Source organism: Dasypus novemcinctus, chromosome 26 (genome assembly GCF_030445035.2).
Source record: "Dasypus novemcinctus isolate mDasNov1 chromosome 26, mDasNov1.1.hap2, whole genome shotgun sequence".
Lineage (NCBI taxonomy): Eukaryota > Metazoa > Chordata > Mammalia > Cingulata > Dasypodidae > Dasypus > Dasypus novemcinctus.
This window is the reverse complement of record NC_080698.1, coordinates 57935379-57952489: the sequence shown is the minus strand read 5'-3', so window position 1 is coordinate 57952489 and position 17111 is coordinate 57935379. Positions and strand designations below refer to the sequence as shown.

Sequence of the window (17111 nt, the reverse complement as noted above, 5' to 3'; positions counted from 1 at the left end):
TTTGTGACACTTCACTGTGCCACACACACTGCACACGCATACCAGTTCAAAGATACACACACAGATACTCAGACATACAAAGATACAGAGTCACACGGGTCGCAACAAGGACAAAGGCCCCCAAGCACACCAGTTCATAGGCACAGATTCACAGAAACACACAGTGCTTTAGACACGGAGCTTTACAAACACTTGGAAACCCTGCCCCCCCCCACTAGATTCATGGGCATCTTGACTCCGTAGATACAAATCCACAGGGACACACACCAAGTCCCACAGATGCCCCCTGAAACAGCCACACAGTGACCTACTTCCCAATACACAAACTCTCTGGAACCCACAAGAAGAAAGGGCCGTACCCATGTGCTCTGTCTTGCAGAGACCCTGTGTGCTCACCAACGCACACAGGACACAGGCGTTCAGCCGCAGGCGCAGAGCACGTGTCACCAGATTCAGAGACAGAGCCACAGACACCAGGTGCCACGGAGATGGTTGGGAAGGTGGGGCATGCCCCTTTTCTGGAGCACGCCTGGCTCCCCTGGGCCACTGGCCACTCTCCCTGGCAGAGCAGGGCAGCTCCGCTGCAGGGTGCACTCCACATAGGGGTTCCCAGGCAGACCCCAACGATGGGCTCACAAGAGCAGCCTTGACCCAGGGCGTCTTCCTGAGATAAGGACCCCTGGATCCCAATCCCTCAACCCAGTCTTCCAAGAGCAAGCCCTCTCTTCCCTTCCTGGCTCCTTCCAGCACGTGGGTGGGCTAGAGACTCCTGAAACTCTGTTTCTGAAATTCTGGTCCTTTCTAGAGTTGGTGAATACGGCAGGAGGAGAGTTAGGGAAGGTGGCTACACTTAGCCAAATCAGCCTGCAAGCGAGAGGGCTGTGTAAGCGTGTAGCAGAGTGCTGAGTGTGTCGTGTCACCGTGACCAGGTCCGCTGCCTGGGGACGCTCGCCCAGCCGTGTGCACCAGCACCCGTGGAAGTGGCAAGAGGAGGAGGGCGGTATCTGTCTACCTGCGTGTGAGCACGTGTGCCCACTGCTCCCGGGGGTCCCCAGGGAGGGTCTGGGAAGAGGGACTACACAGGCTTTCTGAGCCTGGATCCCTGAGAGAAGGGAGCGCGTGTGTGTGCCCAGTGAGGGTGGGGGCGGCCTGGAGGGTGAGCGAGCAGGGTGTGTGAGCCCCGAGTGCCTCCCTGCCCGCCGGTCAGCGCGGTGGCTGGACCAGGCTGACCCGGCACAGAGCCGCGGGCAAGCCCCCTCCCCCGTGGCACCCCCGCCCCCTCAAAGTGCTGTCGAAATAAAAAGCAGCGGCGCTGCGGTCGGGGAGAGGGAGCGGCTGCAGGAGCCGGAGGAAGGTAGCCAGGCCCGCGGCGCTGGGGCTCGCCGCTCAGGTCTGTCTTCTGGCGGCCTCGCCCCCACCCCAAGCGGCCCCCGTGGGCCACCGCGCAAACAAAAGCGGCCAGCCGCGCGCCATGTGGCCTCTCGGCGCGCCGCCCGGGCCCTGCTGCTGAGCGACGCCAGCCCACCCGCGCCAGGGCCCCGCGCGTTGGCCTGGCCACGCACCGCCCCGTGCGCCCCGCTCGGCTCCGACCCCGTCCGCCCGGGGGCGCCTCCCGCCGCTGCTGGCTCGGTAAGTCTCCCTGCTCTCCACCCCGGGCCCCTTCCGGTCCCCGGGTTCGACCTGCCGGGCACCGCGTCGCACTGTCTTCCTCGCCCCGGGACCCCTGGCACACAGCCTTCGGGGCTCGCCCTGGCCTCAGCCGGGAGGAGGACTCGGGGAGCTGGGGACAGCGGCCCGCGTCGGGTCCTCCCACTTCTTGGAGTCTCGCAGAGCGGCCCCCCTCCCCGGCCTGGGAGCTGTGGGGCCTTTGTCCCGGCCGCCCCCCACCCCGGGCCGCGGCTGCTGCTTACGCCCGAGCCCGGCAGCCGAGCGGCGGCTGCACCTGCCGGCCGGTCCCGTGCGCCGGCTTTGCGCGGCTTAACCCGGCTCGCTCCTGCGTGCGCCCTGGCGCGCCGCACCCCGCGGCCCTTTATCCTCCGTGGCTGGGGTGCGGGGTGGGAGAGAGCTCCGGTTCTGGAAGCCTCCCCACTGCCCCAAGCCGGAGTCGGAATCCGTTTAGTAGGATTTCAATAAGAATGGGGCCGCCGCGGGCTCGGAGATCTGCCGCCTGGAGGCTTTGACGGCGGTCTGGACGCTAGGCCTTTAGAATCCTTTGGCGGCGGTCACACTTGAACCCCGGGCTGCCCCAGCCGCGAGGGGAAAGGCCCTGAGTTCAGGGTTCCCGGGTGTGGCGGCAGCTCCTTTCCCGGAAAACACGGAAGGAAATTCGTTGTTTTGGAAAAAGCCCCGTCTCCCGAGGCGGGGAACATCTGGCGGTGAGGTCCGTGGCCGCTGGAATTGGGGCCGGTAGTCTTACGAGGGCACCCCGCGCTGGAATTCGTTTGTGAGTCGGCAGGATTAGGAGAAGCAGGTAGGGCCGAAACGGCTGCCCAGGGGCCTGGAGAGTGTTTCCCAGCCGGGATGACAAATTGCAAACAAATTGCATCTAACGAAACGGATTTCCCAGTTGTCAGGCCGCTGGGCGTTCTGGGTCAACCGCGGCTGCTCGTGAAGGTGGGAGACGGAGGGCTTATTTGCCAGTTTTCTGCAGGACCCCTGGGGGCAGCTGCCCATCTTGGAGGGGGGGCGGTCTGAACCCGATAAGGAGATACAGGATCTCGGAGCGATTCCCCTTGAAGGCACCGGGACATCTAGGAGGTTGGGCCTGGTCTCCACAATTCCAAAAAGGCCCAGAAGCAGATGGGGTGGAGGCCAGGGGAGAAGGAATCATTTGATTTGGGGGGCTGGCAGTGAACCCCAAAGAGCAGGAGGGATTGTTGGAGCTGTCGTCTCCATTTCGGGAGCCCCTGTGGAGGACCAGCCTGATGACCAGAGGCCTCAATCTGCAGGGGACTTCAGAACCTCCCCCCAGTACCCCTCAAGCCACCTTGCCAGTGTGGGGCTGGGAGGCCCCGAATTCAATCTGCCTGTGGAATTAAATATGCCGATGGGAGGCAGCCCCTAAGCAAACAGCTCTCTTGGAACCCCCCTCTGCTGCCGGCCAATTAGCCACCCGTAGGAAAGGGCGAGAAGAATTAGGTTACAAAGCGAGGACAAACTTATGGTCGGGGAGGGGACCCCTCGGATGAGCTAAGTTTAAACAAAAGGCAGGACGAGCCTGGATCGGGCTCAGTCAGGACGCCAGGGCACCGGAGCCCCTGCCGAGGCCGGGGATGGCTCTCCCCTGGAGTCCAGCACTGGGCTCGGGAGCCGCTGCACCCCCAGCTCCGGGGCCCGAGCACCCCGGGCCACACTGGCACACATTCTGCCTACGATTCTCAGGCCACGCGGGGGGAAAATCCGTTAGAAAATTCCGTTTTGTCGTCCCGACCTTCCCTAGTTTACCCCTGCGAAATCTTAACTCCTGTGTAAAGGATGTGCCGTGCAAGGCAGCAGCCGCCTTTCCAACCATCCGCCAGAACGAACAAAAAAATTGAAAAAGGGAACGAGTCCCTCCGAAGGGGTCCCAGGCACCTCAAAGTCCAAGGCCATAAACTGAGAGGAATAACCCTACTCTTGCTGGGCCGGAGGACAACGCCCTGAGCCCCCCCAGCTGAATCCTGGGGGCTTGCCCTGACCCTCCCGGACATGTGTTTGGGGCCCGAGGTGGCCGGACAGTCTCCGCTTGCCCAGTGGGTGAGGCGATCGGCTGGCGGCCGTCGGTCTTGCTGGCACACGGACACACACACACACACCCATGAACGCGCACCCCCCTCCACTGGCCAGCTCGGCGCCGCCGCTACCCTGCGCGGCACTTTTCTCTGCCACGCGGGTTCGTCGCTGCCCGAGAACGCAGCAATCCCGCGTCCAACGCAGGAGCTCCGGAGCGCGTGGTAGAGGGGCCTGGGCCGGGCCGGTCACCCGCCCGCAGCCTCCCCAGGTATTTTCAGGGCCTCCGGGGACCTGCCAGGGTTCCCCTTTCCCTTTTTCCTCTACGCCGGCCTTGCGGGCACTCGGAAGGCGCGGGTCTCCCGAGGTCCCTACTCAATCATTGCTTAACCGCCCTGCAAAGCCCCTGCCGCACGACGATTTTCTAAGCCGCCGAGCGGGGTAATTAAATCCTCGCCCGCGCTCCGCGCCGCGCCGGCCGGCGGGCGGTGCAGGGGTACCGCGTCTGGGTTGGGGGGCCTGGCCTGGCGGCCACCTTCGCAGCTACGGTGGCCAGGTCGCCGATCAGGAAGGACTCGAGGCTGGGCTCGAGGTCCTCAAACTCCGGACCCATCGAACTCTGGGGGTGGCGGTGGTGGCAATTTTAGCCGCTCCGTTTGGGGAACACGGCGAATTACCTGCTTTCCCGCGGGCGCAGCGCAGCCGTCTCCCCGCCAGCCGCGGCGCCAATCGCGGCCCGAAGCTTCCGCTGGGCCCCGCGTTCCCGCCCCGCGGCCGGCGGGCGGGCTGGCGGCTCCGGCGCTGGATCGCGGGGTTCGAGCCGGAGCGGAGCAGCCTTGCCGGACTCGGAGGCTTGCCCCCGAGGCCGCGGGTATCCTCGAGAGGCTCACTCTAGGCTCTGGGGGCGCAAAAGCAACTCGAGGCTCCGCGGCGATGGCCTTTTTTCGCGTTGATGGAGAATCGTAAGCGAAAGGCAGGGAAGAGAGACGGACGTGCCGAGACACGGCGAGGCCGGGCCAGGCTGAGCGCTTTGCGGGGACGCGCGAACCGGGAGGCAAGGGGGCCGGCTCACCTGCCCGCCTGGCCCACCAAGCCCGGCGCTTGGGACCTCGCGCCCCCGCCCCCGGCGCGCCCTCCCCGGCCGGCGCCGGCTTCCTCATCCCGGGAGCGGAGTTCCACGTCGCCCGCGTCCCGCACGCCGAAGTGGACCGAGCCGGAGGCGCAGCGAGCGGCCGGGACCGAGTCGTGCCGGCTCCCAGCCCCGCGGAACCCTGTGCCCCCCCCACCCCCAAAATCCCGCGTCTTTACCTGTGCCGGGGCCTCGGACCGACACTCGGGCCGCCGGACGCAGTGGCAGGCGGAGGACCCCGGCCGCGGCCTGCGCCCGCGTCCGCGCTGCCCAGAGCTGGCCTGGGAGGGGGCGAGGGGGGTGCAACCGGGGAGCCGGGACGAAGGGGGCGCGCCTGCCGAGCTGGGCCCGGCCGGGCGCCCCCCAAGCCAGGGGGGCCGAGGGCTTTCCTCCCTCCCCGGATTATTAAAAAGTTCATTTCCTGGCGAATCGGGTGACGTCAGGGGCCCGGCGTCGCGGTGGCGGGGCTGCCCGGCCGGAGAAGCCGCCTCCAGTTACCCAATTACCGACTGTCAATCCCGCCTCCCCTCCCCCACTCTCCCGGGGGTGGCCGGGACCCCGCCCTCTCCCTGCCGGGACCTACCTGCGGAGCCTGTGGGCTTTTACCCCGACAGCCTGGGGCCGGGCGAGGGGGGCGGGGGGCTGGGGGACGCCAACTACCCCCCCATTACTCCGCACCTGTCCCGGTCCCCCCCACCCCCATTTCTTTGGGCCTGATCCCTTCCTCGGCCTCTGGTTCCCTTCCAGCCTCAGTTTCCCCCCATCTGAACGATGGGGAGGGAGCAAGGAGATGGGCGAGCCGGGACCATTCCATCCGCACAGCTGGATCTCCGGGCTGGAGAGGTGTGTGGGGGGCTGTTCCAGGTGACTTAGGGGAGAGGGACCGCCTCAGATCTGCGCCACACGGTCCCAACAAGCCGCCTCGGGGACCCCCGGGAGGAAGAGGGAAAAAAAAAAAAAAAGGCCTCCTCCTGCCCGGGGGCGTCTCCGTCGAGCCGGCGCCAGTCCGGGTCTCCGCGGCCTCGCCCCAGGCAGTTCTGCCCGTTGGTCTGCGAAGGCCACGCCCGGGGAGGGGGCGCCCCCTCCCCTTCCTTGGAGCCGCAGACCGGGCCACCCTTCTGGGGCGGGCACGACTCTGAGCAGCCCCGGGTGCAAGGCCGGGTGCCCTCGGGGGCCTGTGGACCCTGCCCCCTCTCGGCACCCCCTGTCCCGCAGCCCCTCCAACCCCTCGCCCGGCCAGCGCCCGGGTGCGTGGGGGGCACGGGCGTCTGAGACGCCGGCAGGCACCCGTTCCGGGGTTCGGAAGGTGGGATCCGAGGGAGTGGAGGGGCTGGGTCCCGAGGAGAGGACGTCCAGACGCCCAAAGGGCGTGCGGCCCGGGGCGCCCAGGGCGGGAGGGGCCCGCTGGTGGGTAGTTCCTGGGAAGGGGCCCAGAGGTTGGGGGACACGGGAGTGTCCGCGGGGGGTGGGGGCGCGCGGGTCGGCCGGCGGAGGCGAGGGTACGATGGAGGGGCGCGGGCAGCAGGGGTGGCGGAAAGAGTGCTGGGCGGGGGTCCGCGGGCTGCGGGGGACTGACCGGCTGGTCAGCCCCGGAGTCCAGCGGCCGGGGAGTTGCAGGCGCAGCCAATGGGGGGCGGAGGTCGGACGACGGGCGGCGCTGATTGGCTGGCGCGGCCTTCTTAGGCGCGCGCGGCCCCCGCTTCATGTCTGTGCAGGAGTCGGCAGCTGGCGCCAGGGCGGCCGGAGGATGCGGAGGGGCCGCAGCCCGGCGGGCCCGAGGCCGGAGCGCGCGCTGCCCCCCGCCCCTGCCCCGTGAGCCCCGCCGGCCTCCAGACACGCCGTCGGCCCCGGGCCCGCCGTCCCCGGTGCAGCGCCCCCCCTCCCCCCCGCGGCCGTGCGCTTCCACCCCGCGGCGCTGCGCGTGTAAGTTTTGGGTGCGAGAGCTGGCCGGGGAATCTGGGGTACCCCTGGCTCTGCGGGGTTTCTCCACAGGCTTGAGGATCGGGACTGTGGATTGCGAGTGACTGCTTTGGTGTGCCTGGTTTGGTGGGATGTCCTGATTTGGGGTCGCCTAGCAGTGCGCGCGGGGGCTGGCTCTCAGTGCGTGGGGGCTGTGTGTGGACGTTTCGGGGAGGGGGGCGCAGATCAGCGGGCGTAGACGGCACCAAGTGTAGGTGTGTGCTTGCCGCGGCGACCGTGTGCTCCCTTGGGGCCCGGCTGCCTGTCTCCAACTTTTAGTCTGTGTTTGTGTGTCGTGTGCCGGAGGGCGGGGGCGCGCGATGGCTGACTTAATGCGGCCCCGTCTCGCGTCGGTTGGGGTAACCCGTGTGGGGCTCGCCCCCGTGTGTGAGTCCATGTGCACAGGGCATGTGGCTCTGGGACCCGGGCCACCGGCCGTGTGTGCGTGGCTGACCCCACCCCCACCCCCACCCCGCCTTCCTTTCGTTTTGAGCCGGGCGCTTTCCTCGCACCCGGGATTCCGCGGCGGAACCTCGGCTGGGGCGCAGGCCGCAGCCGCGCGCCTGGGCAGGGGTGGTGGCGGCGAAGTTTGGGGGGCGTCGCCCCCCGGCGGCGCTCCTCACGCCCCCTTCCGTCGCGCAGGGCCGCTGCGGCCTCCACCCAGCTCCCGAGCCCCGCCGTCGGCCATGGAGGTGGCGCCCGAGCAGCCGCGCTGGATGGCGCACCCCGCCGTGCTGAACGCGCAGCACCCCGACGCGCACCACCCCGGCCTGGCGCACAACTACATGGAGCCGGCGCAGCTGCTGCCGCCGGACGAGGTGGACGTCTTCTTCAACCACCTGGACGCGCAGGGCAACCCCTACTACGCCAACCCGGCCCACGCGCGCGCGCGCGTCTCCTACAGCCCCGCGCACGGTGAGCCCGGGGCCCGGCGGCGGCCAGGCGCCCAGGCGCCTCGGACCAGGCCGAGGGAGGGGAGGAGGGCCCGGCTGCCTGCTTCCCGGATGTGGGATCGGCAGGAATCTGGAGCGTGCAGAGATCGCGAGGGGAACGGTGGGGGCAGCGGCCCCTCGGGGAGGGTCTGGGGCCCCCAGGGTGGCTGCCCATTTCCACCCGGCCAGCGGGGTTCCCTCTCGGTCCTGCCCCGTGGGGCTCCTGTGCCACCCTGTCCTTGGGCCCCTGGCTGGCATTCCTGATTGTCCTTGCTTGGGGGAGTGCTCTGGTTCTGGGGAGGGGGCACTGCTGGTGGCTTTGTGAGCCGTGGTCCTGCGTGCCAGGTCATGTGGGTGCAGGCCCAGCCCCTGGCCACCCTGACCCTTCTCTCTTTGGCCCCACAGCCCGCCTGGCCGGAGGCCAGATGTGCCGCCCGCACTTGTTGCACAGCCCGGGGTTGCCCTGGCTGGATGGGGGCAAGGCAGCCCTTTCCGCAGCGGCAGCACATCACCACAACCCCTGGACCGTGAGCCCCTTCTCCAAGACGCCGCTGCACCCCTCGGCTGCTGCAGGCCCTGGAGGCCCCCTCTCCATGTACCCCGGAGCGGCGGGGGGCAGCGGGGGCAGCAGCGGGAGCTCGGTGGCCTCCCTCACGCCCACCGCTGCCCACTCCGGCTCCCAGCTCTTCGGCTTCCCACCCACACCACCCAAAGAAGTGTCTCCCGACCCCAGTACCACGGGCGCTGCCTCCCCGGCCTCGTCTTCTGCGGGAGGTAGCCTGGCCCGGGGCGAGGACAAGGATGGTATCAAGTACCAGGTGTCCCTGGCAGAGAGCATGAAGATGGAGAGTGGCAGCCCCCTGCGCCCAGGCCTGGCGGGCATGGGGGCCCAGCCTGCCACACACCACCCCATCCCCACCTACCCGCCCTACGTGCCAGCCGCTGCCCATGACTACAGCAGCGGACTCTTCCACCCCGGGGGCTTCCTGGGTGGCCCCACCTCCAGCTTCACCCCTAAGCAGCGCAGCAAGGCACGCTCCTGCTCAGGTAAAGCCAGGTGCCTGGGACAGAGAGGAGGGGGGAGTGGGGTTGGGTTCCTTGGCGGGGGGCTGTGATTTGGGTCCGAGCAAGATAGCGTCAGTTTCCCAGATTTGGGGATGGGAGCCGTCCCTCGCTAACAGCCCCCTGACAGTTATTTGCGACCCTGGAATGGGGGATAGGGGCCCTAAAACTTTGCCCTTTTTTCCAGTGTTCCTGGTGACCCCCCCAAAGTCAGTTCCCTTATCCCCCCACGCCTACCCTGCTCCCTGCAAGGCTGGCTTCTGCCAGACCAGAACGCAGAAGGAGGGTTTTCCCTTCCTCTCCCTCGATCTTTAAGTGAAATTTCAAACAGCCTCGTGTCGAGGCGCGTGTGGGAACGAAACAGGCGAGGCTGCGGACGTGCGCGTTCCTGCGCCGGCGCGGGTGCACGCAGAGGCCCCAGGCCCTTGAGGAATCTGGTTCCCCCACTCCAATCTGCCCAATCTTGGAATTTCCAAGGCTCTGCCACTCCTGGGGACGTTTCCCCGGAAGCAAAATTCCCTGGACTTGTTCTTTTCTGCTCCCTTGCCCCTGGCGCGTCCTTCCCCCTCCCCGAAGGCTCTCAGGGGACGAAACCCGTTGTGCCCCAGCCCCTCTGCCCACAAGGACCTGGCCGGGTCCAGGCTGGGTTTCTCAAAGAATCTGATGGCGGAGCAGAAACCCACGACTGGAGGGGCCGCTGCTTCCAGGAAGCCCCGTTCTCGTGGTCAGTCTAGGGTGGGGGAGTTTAGAAACGGCGGGTTTACTCCCGAGTCCGGGACCCACCTTCTCTAGCCCGTATCTACTGACAATTTAGTTTAAACAAAATCGAGAACTTCCTGGGTAACACGATGCGCAGGCAGCTACCCAGCGTGTCTCGCTCCCGACCGTACCCCACCCCCGGGCTCCCACTTCGTCCCGGCTTAGGGTCCCAAGGTCTGTTCAGCTCAGCCAGGTTGCCTCTTCTTAGTTCTTCCTCCCGAGTTTGTTTTAGATTTTATTTGAATTCCAGATGGCCTTTTAAGCAAAAAAACAAGGCCACTTAAGTCTCAAAATGAAAGGGCTTATTATTTATTTTATTTTAAAGAACAACTTAGATCCGAGGCCAGGACTGAGTTCTAGGGACTCGGTGGGAGGGGGGGAAAGTTGGGGTAAGGGATCGAAAGCAGAAAAGAGGGTGGGGTGAGGGGATGGAGGACAGCGTGGGAGATGGCAGGCGTCCTTGGGGAGGAGGGGGGAGGTGGGAGCGGGGAGGGGGCCCCGGAGGTCACCCACCACCTTGCCCTCGGCAGAGTTTGCTGTAAATACCCTTTCCCAGTACCCCTGGGGCGTTCGCCCTCTCCTCCCTCCCTCCTTCCTTGCCCTTCCTTCTCTTACCTGGGAGGATTTCTAGGAGAGGGGGTTGGCATTAAACTCCTCCCTGAACTGCCCCCTCCCCGGGGGGAGCCCTGCTGGGCCCGGCTGCCCGGCGTGGGGCTAAACGGCATCGCCCTCTTCGCTGGGCAGAGGTGAGCGACTGCCCCCAGGTGTGGGCATCCCTGCTCTCGCCCCCCCGTGACCTTGGCTCGTCTCCTCCTGTGCCCCCTTCCAGAAGGCCGGGAATGTGTCAACTGTGGGGCCACGGCGACCCCCCTCTGGCGGCGAGACGGTACCGGGCACTACCTGTGCAACGCCTGCGGCCTCTACCACAAGATGAACGGGCAGAACCGGCCGCTCATCAAGCCCAAGCGGAGGCTGGTAGGCGATGCGGGGGGCCGGGGGCCGGGAAGGGGGCCCCCCCCGCCGCGCTCCCCGGGGGTTCAGAGCAGCACCGGAGGGACCTGCTAACCCGGGAGGATGCTAGCCTAGGCCAGAGCCAGCCCGTTCAAAAAACACTTCCAGCCCTTTAAATGCAGGTGATTTGCACCCAACTCTTTGATTGTGAAAATCCCTTGGAGGGCAGTCGTTGGGGTCGCCCCTTTTTTAGCCCAGGTCTCCCCGCTCTGCGGCCCAGCCATGGTGGGATGGCTGATCACCAGACAGCCCCGCTCCCCGCACAGGGGTCCCCCAAAGTTGAGTGCCCAAGGGCCCAGCTCCCGGCCCCTGGCCCCTGGCCCCTGTGTAACTCTTTTTAAAAATAGGGCCATGAAGTAATTTTCCTCCTGGCTCGGGGCAGCTCTCTCCCAGCTTCCCAACACACAATCTCCTCGTGCTTATTTAAATAAAACACACGCACACATACACGCACTCACACCAACCACCCAAAAAACCTGCCCTTTATTATTTTTCCATGGAGTCACCTATACTGTGTATTTTCATTTGAGTGATTTAAAAAAAAAAAAAAAAAAGCCCTTTCGGATCTCCTGCCGGAGTTTCCTATCCGGACATCTGCAGCCTGAAGATAAGGAAACTTTGTGTATCTGTTTCCGGACTCCGCGAGTTTTGAGCGTCTCCCCGCTCCGTCCTGCCTCTCGCTGGGCTGTTTTGAAATTTCGAATACCCTCCACTCTGCAAATAATGCGTAAAATGCTAAGAATAATAAATATATTTTTTCATGGAGAAGTGATTTACGAGCCCCAAATCGTTCTCAGCTTCGGGGACGTTTTTTTTTTTTCCTGGAGCGAGGGCGGGGGTGAGGGCTGGGGTGGCGGTAGTAGGGGGGCGGGGGTAGGGTGGAGGAGTCGGTGTTGGCCCCTGAGTCAGAATTCCAGCTTCAGGCTGCTTACTCACCCCTCCCCGCCCCTTCTGTGGCCGGCATTCTGTCCCCTCGGTGACCAGCCTCGGGCCTGGGGCCGTTCCAGGTCGGCGGGCCCTGCCCCACCCCACGGGCTGGTGGTTCCAGCCTGGAGTTCTCTGGAAGTACCGGGGGTGGGGGTGGGGGGCACGACCTGCTACTGTGGCACCAGCGCGGGGGATGGGGGGGCGGTGGGGATCTGTTTGCTTGGGGAAAGGACACCCTCGCCCTTTCCCCCGCCCGGAGCCTTTGGCATCTTCTCCGGGAACCAGAGACCCAGTTCCCGGAGGGACTTGGGAGTCCAACTTGGTGGGGCTGGGGATTGAGTTCCCAAATTTGGGATACAGGGAGCTGGGCAGAACTCCCCGGGATTGGGGGCTAAATCCGGACCTCTAGGCGAGCACCGTTCAGTAGAACCTTCTGTGATCGTGGAAATGTTTTGTTTGCACTGCCACATGTGGCTATTGATCACTTGAAATGTGGCTGGTGCCATTGAAGGGACTGAATTTTTTATTTTATTAAGTTGCAGTTCCTGTAAATTTATTTAAATAGCCACAGGAGGCTGGCGGCTGGACAGCACGCAACTCCAGACTTCTCCAAAACTGGCATTCTAACTCCCCGCCCCTTCCCACGGCCAGGCCCCGGGAAGGTGGACTTTGAGGTAGAGAGTGTTGGAGGGGGCAGAGGAGCAGCTACCGGGCAGACATGCCAGTGTGACCAAGCCAGGCCCACTGGCCTCAGTTTCCCCCTCTATAGAATGATCAGATTTGTTATGGGGATTGGAGACGAGAGTCGTTTTCCCTTCCAGCCCTGCCAACTCCCCCCCACCCCACCCCCCAAACTGATCCCGGGCTGCTGAGATGTCTTTATTCTAAAGTTCTATGATTCTCGGCTAGTTCTGTTCTCAAATTCTCAAATTGCACCTCTCCAGAGATTCCCTGATCCTCTACTGCTTCTCGGCAAGGTTGGCGGGAGTGGGGTGGCTGGGGGGGTACAGGGAGGGAGGTCGAGGCGGGGCATGGGAGCCAAGCCTGCTGATGCTGCGCCCCCCCCCCAATCCCCAGTCGGCCGCTAGGAGAGCGGGCACCTGTTGTGCAAACTGCCAGACCACCACCACCACGTTATGGCGCCGCAACGCCAACGGGGACCCGGTCTGCAACGCCTGCGGCCTCTACTACAAGCTGCACAATGTGAGTGTGCCCCGCCCCCGCCGGCCGCCCCTCCCCGGGGACCGCCGCTCTTTGTGCCGCCAGGCGGGGGGGCCCCCCAGCACAATATCCAGCAGCTTGGCTTGGCTTGGGAAGCCGCGGCCCCCAGGGCCCTGAGCACGCCACGGGGGCCTCCTCGGAGAGGGGGTGCCTCTGCCTGCGCTGGCGGTGGTGGGGAATGCTGGCCGAAAGGCCGCCCCCACTCTAAGAATTTAAGAAGGCTTGGGTGGGGGTGGGGCTGTCTCCAGGGTGGGAAGGGAGTGTTGGCATTTAGTGGGCAGGAGCCGGGGGTGCTGGCCGGGCAGCCGTGGGCGGCTCGGCGGCCCCCGCCCCAGAGGGGTCCTTCCCGAAATGCCAGCTGTGGTGGGGGGTGCAGCTAAAGGAAAACTTGCGGAAATGCGCAAGGCCCGGGCAGGGGCTCAAGTTCCGGGACGGGACCCTGGCGCCCCGAAGGCTTCATGGTCGCCCCTGCTGCCCCAGGTAAACCGGCCGCTGACCATGAAGAAGGAAGGGATCCAGACGCGGAACCGGAAGATGTCCAACAAGTCGAAGAAGAGCAAGAAGGGAGCTGAGTGCTTCGAGGAGCTGTCCAAGTGCATGCAGGAGAAGTCGTCGCCCTTCAGCGCGGCCGCCCTGGCTGGACACATGACCCCCGTGGGCCACCTGCCGCCCTTCAGCCACTCGGGACACATCCTGCCCACGCCCACACCCATCCACCCCTCCTCCAGCCTCTCCTTCGGCCACCCCCACCCATCCAGCATGGTGACCGCCATGGGCTAGGAGAAGGCCTCTGGCCAGACGGACGGACAGATGTCCCAAAGAGGGTGGCGGGGCAGGAAGGGGCCGGGATGGATGGACAGACGGACCGAACTCTGAGCTGCCTGCCCTTCCCTGGAGACCGATACCTGCTCCTGCCAACGCGGCGAGAGCCCAGAGCCACCACCGTCACCTGCTGTGATGCTTCACATCAGCCCGTGGGCAATTACTGTGAATATTGTCCACCAGGCCGAGCAGCTGCCCGGCCCTCGGCTGCTGCCAGGTGGGACTGCCATCCCGGACAACTACTTAGAGAGCAAAAAAGGACAACGTTAGGAAGCATAAAGGAGGGGTGGGTGGGCAGGGACAAGCCAGAGAAAACCATTTCAAGAAGGAGAAAGGAGTACTTTAAAAAAAAATAATTTATTTTGCTCGTGTTTTTCCTAAGAACTTTCCCGGGCCCGAGCGTTGCCTGGCTGGTCTACTGGTGGGGAGGCGGGGGTTCTCAGGCTGTACCCCGATCTCCGGCTTCCCACTGAGAGACAGCTGAACCCCAGGCGGGGCTGAGCCAACCCCAGAGGGACCCACTGCCCCGTGCCCTCCTGGCCCTGTCCCCAGAGGGAAGAGACAATCACACGCCGTCCTGCAGATTCCCAGGCCAGGGTTGGGTCACAGGAAGGAAACAACATTTTCTTGAAATGGGAAACGTCTCTCAGCTTGCTCTCCCAGCTCGAAGGCCGAAGCCCGTGTGACCCGTGTCCTCTAAATGGGCCCAAGTCCCAGCCTGCCTTCTCTGCCAGGTGGATGGACCCCTGTACATACCTCCTTTTTCTGCTAACCCCCCTGACCCCCCACCTCCGACAACAAAAGTAAAAAATATTAAAAAAGTAAAATGCATAAGCTTAACTCACCGATGAGTTACTTTATTTTTAAACCCCTTTTGGATCCAGTCAGTCGTACGCTGCCGCTCAAGTCCTGCGATGGAAAGAAATAAAACCTACCGAGGAAGCCTGTAGCTTGGCAATTATTTTTGGAAGAGATCTTGGATTCCCATAGCCCTCGGGTGTGGAGCTGGGGGCCGAGGAGGGAGCGGGAGGGCCCTCCACTGCTCTCGGCGTCTAGGGGCTGGTTTGGCCTCTTCTGACACCCACAGGTGGTCCCGGGGAGCTGGAGGGGTGGGCCGCAGCTGTGAGGGAGGGGCAAGGCTGAGTCCCCGGTGGGGGTGGGGGTGGGGTCGTGGGGTGCTGTCCTGCTTCGCCGTGGCTTTCTGGATCCTTCCCAAGGTACAGCTGTACATACGTGCACCGAGCTCGGATTCTGGATGCGGTGGCGGCGGCGGGGGCAGCCTGGCCGGCGAGGGGCTCCCAGCCCGGGCGGAGGGTTGAGCTGATCAGTCGACCAAGTGCAATAGGGCGGGCAGTCGCTGCGGGGGCCCCACAGCCACAAGTAACTTATTTTGTACTCCTCTCCGCATCAGAAAAGGAATCGGCAGTATTTTCTGTTTTTATGTTTTATTTGGCTTTGTTTTGGATTAGTGAACTAAGTTATTGTTAATTCTGTACAACATTTATATATTGTCTGTAAAAATTGTATGCTATCCTCCTATTCCTTTAAAGTGAATACTGGTAAGAATAATAAAATACTTTTTGTGAATGCCTCTGGCCTGCGTTGTGCTCCCCAGCGGCTGCCTGCCGACACCCCCACCCCCGCCACGCTGCTCCCTCCCAGGTGGTGTGGGGGGGAGGGCTCCTGAATTCGGGGGCGGGGTGGTGCCCAGCTGGGCTCTGATTTCCTTCTGAATTTCCTGATGCCCTGGGGGGTCACGGCGGCTGGGGGATATTGGGGAGACCGCGGTATCTCCAGCCCTAGCCTTTTCTGGAGGCCTCAGGAAGGTCCCGCTGAGCCCCCACATCCTCCCGCGTGCTGATCAGCCCTGGCTTCTGAAATGCCTGGTCACCAGCGTTCCTGTTCCTCGACAAACCTCATCACCAATGTCTTTGACCACCGATGTCATTGATTGCTTTCCTCCTTGGTCAACAAAGTTGGTCAGCAGTTATAACCCCCATGACCCGTATCCCTGGTCAATGAGATGCCTGATCTCCAGCGTCTGCAACTGTAGGCATCTGATTACTAACAACCAATTGCTGAAACTTCGTCACCAATATCTCATTGATGCCCATCGTCAGTGATGTCTTCAGACCACTGACATCCACCGAGCGTGACCACCGGTGCCTCCATGGCTTTGCTCACCCGTGTTTCTGTCATGAGTATCTCTAGTCACCGTCGTTCCTGATTAGCATATCTGTTTCCCAATATTTTTATCTAATGTATCTGGATGGTCAATATCTCCTATGGCCTCCCTCCCTGTTAACCAATATTTCCATTCACTGTGTCTGTGACCACTAGGTCACCAATGCGTGTGACTGCTGATGTCATTGATCAGTGGGGATCCCATCACTCATGCTTGATCAACATCTTCAGTCACAGTACTTCTCATCACCAACGTCGTTTTAACAATGTCCTTGGTCACAGTTGAGTCTGATCACCAATATCTCTAGCCAGTGCTGTGCCTAATGACTAATGCCCCCCATCGCACAATCCCCTTACCATCGGTTTTCTGATGATCAATGTGTCTGATGCCAGCCAATGTCCTAGGTTAGCAGTGCCTTTGGCTACCTGCATACCTGCTCACTCAGCTATGCCCACCAACATCTTTTATCACCAATGTCCCAGCTGACCAACATCAGTGATGGCTGGAAAAGTCCCTGAGAGGCAATGCCCTGTTCTCTAGCAGCCCTTATACCGCCCGATCACCAGGGCACTAATGGCTAACCTCCCAGTCATGAGTATCACCAGTCACCAGGATCTCTGGTCGTCAATGCCTCGTATCACCAGTGCCTTTGATCTGCCGTAGACCTGATCGTAGATGGTTCTCGTCATCGAGCCCTCTGGACCCCCATGTCTCTTCCAGTCATTGGATCTGATCACCAATGTCTATTCCCGCTTTGCTCTGTCATCCCTGGTCATCAAGGAGATGCGTGCCAAATGCTTTCATCAACAGTGGAAAACCCACGACCTTTGTCTCCCAGGTCCCCGATGAATGGCTAATGGTGTATCCAAACAGTCATTTCTCTGGCCACAGGGGTCTATGAGCAGTGCACCCCTCCTCCAGCCTTCAGTTTGGACCAGGATGACCAGCACTCTCTGTGGTCTGTATTTGAATGGTCCATCTTGTGGACTCCACCACTCAGATGCCCCGTGAGTGACTTTTCTTCACCCGAATTCTCCGGCCACCATCATCTCTGCTTACTGGGTCTCTGAGGATGAGTATTTCTGATCACAACGTTCTTGGTGACCAGATGTCCCTGATGCCCACCTAGTCTAGGGGATTTTCCTTTGGTTCTTCCCATCCTGGTGCGTTGGAGCTGGCAGGGCCCTCACTTAGGGCTGGAGACATAAAACCCCTGAGACGGCCAGCACCTTGTCCAGAGGTCTCCAGCTGGTCCAGATGGAGTGGGGCGAGCCCTCGGGGACCCTGACCTCTAGACCACCTCTGCCCCTGGTTGCTTCCACTGCCTGCCCACACCCTCTCCCTGCAGGCACCTAGAAGGGGCAGAGCCAGCCCGGGTGAATGCACAGCGACCCCT

At 63.1% G+C, this 17111-nt stretch overlaps 1 protein-coding gene and 1 long non-coding RNA gene across 8 annotated transcripts in view; one reads left to right on the top strand and one right to left on the bottom strand.

Moving 5' to 3' along the window:
* Window positions 1-5253, bottom strand: part of LOC139437660 (uncharacterized) — a 49685-nt gene extending 44432 nt beyond the window's left edge. For 3 of the 6 annotated variants that reach the window (XR_011647584.1, XR_011647583.1, XR_011647587.1), the window contains exon 1: window positions 5017-5246. This is a non-coding gene — a long non-coding RNA (uncharacterized lncRNA). Of the gene's footprint in view, window positions 1-5016 lie in introns of all 6 variants that reach the window. The other 3 variants (XR_011647585.1, XR_011647586.1, XR_011647582.1) reach the window with 3 other exon arrangements.
* GATA2 (GATA binding protein 2) lies at window positions 928-15117 on the top strand. 2 transcript variants are annotated; one of them, XM_058288563.2, is made up of 6 exons: window positions 928-1629; window positions 7439-7711; window positions 8134-8775; window positions 10379-10524; window positions 12565-12690; window positions 13189-15117. In XM_058288563.2, the coding sequence occupies exons 2-6, from the start codon at window positions 7483-7485 to the stop codon at window positions 13486-13488; spliced, it is 1443 nt and encodes a 480-aa protein (XP_058144546.1). In that variant the 5' UTR covers window positions 928-1629; window positions 7439-7482; the 3' UTR covers window positions 13489-15117. The 2 variants fall into 2 exon arrangements, with proteins under 2 accessions (XP_058144546.1, XP_058144545.1); XM_058288562.1 differs by lacking the exon at window positions 928-1629 and adding an exon at window positions 6524-6760.
* Window positions 15118-17111: the final 1994 nt, after the last annotated feature.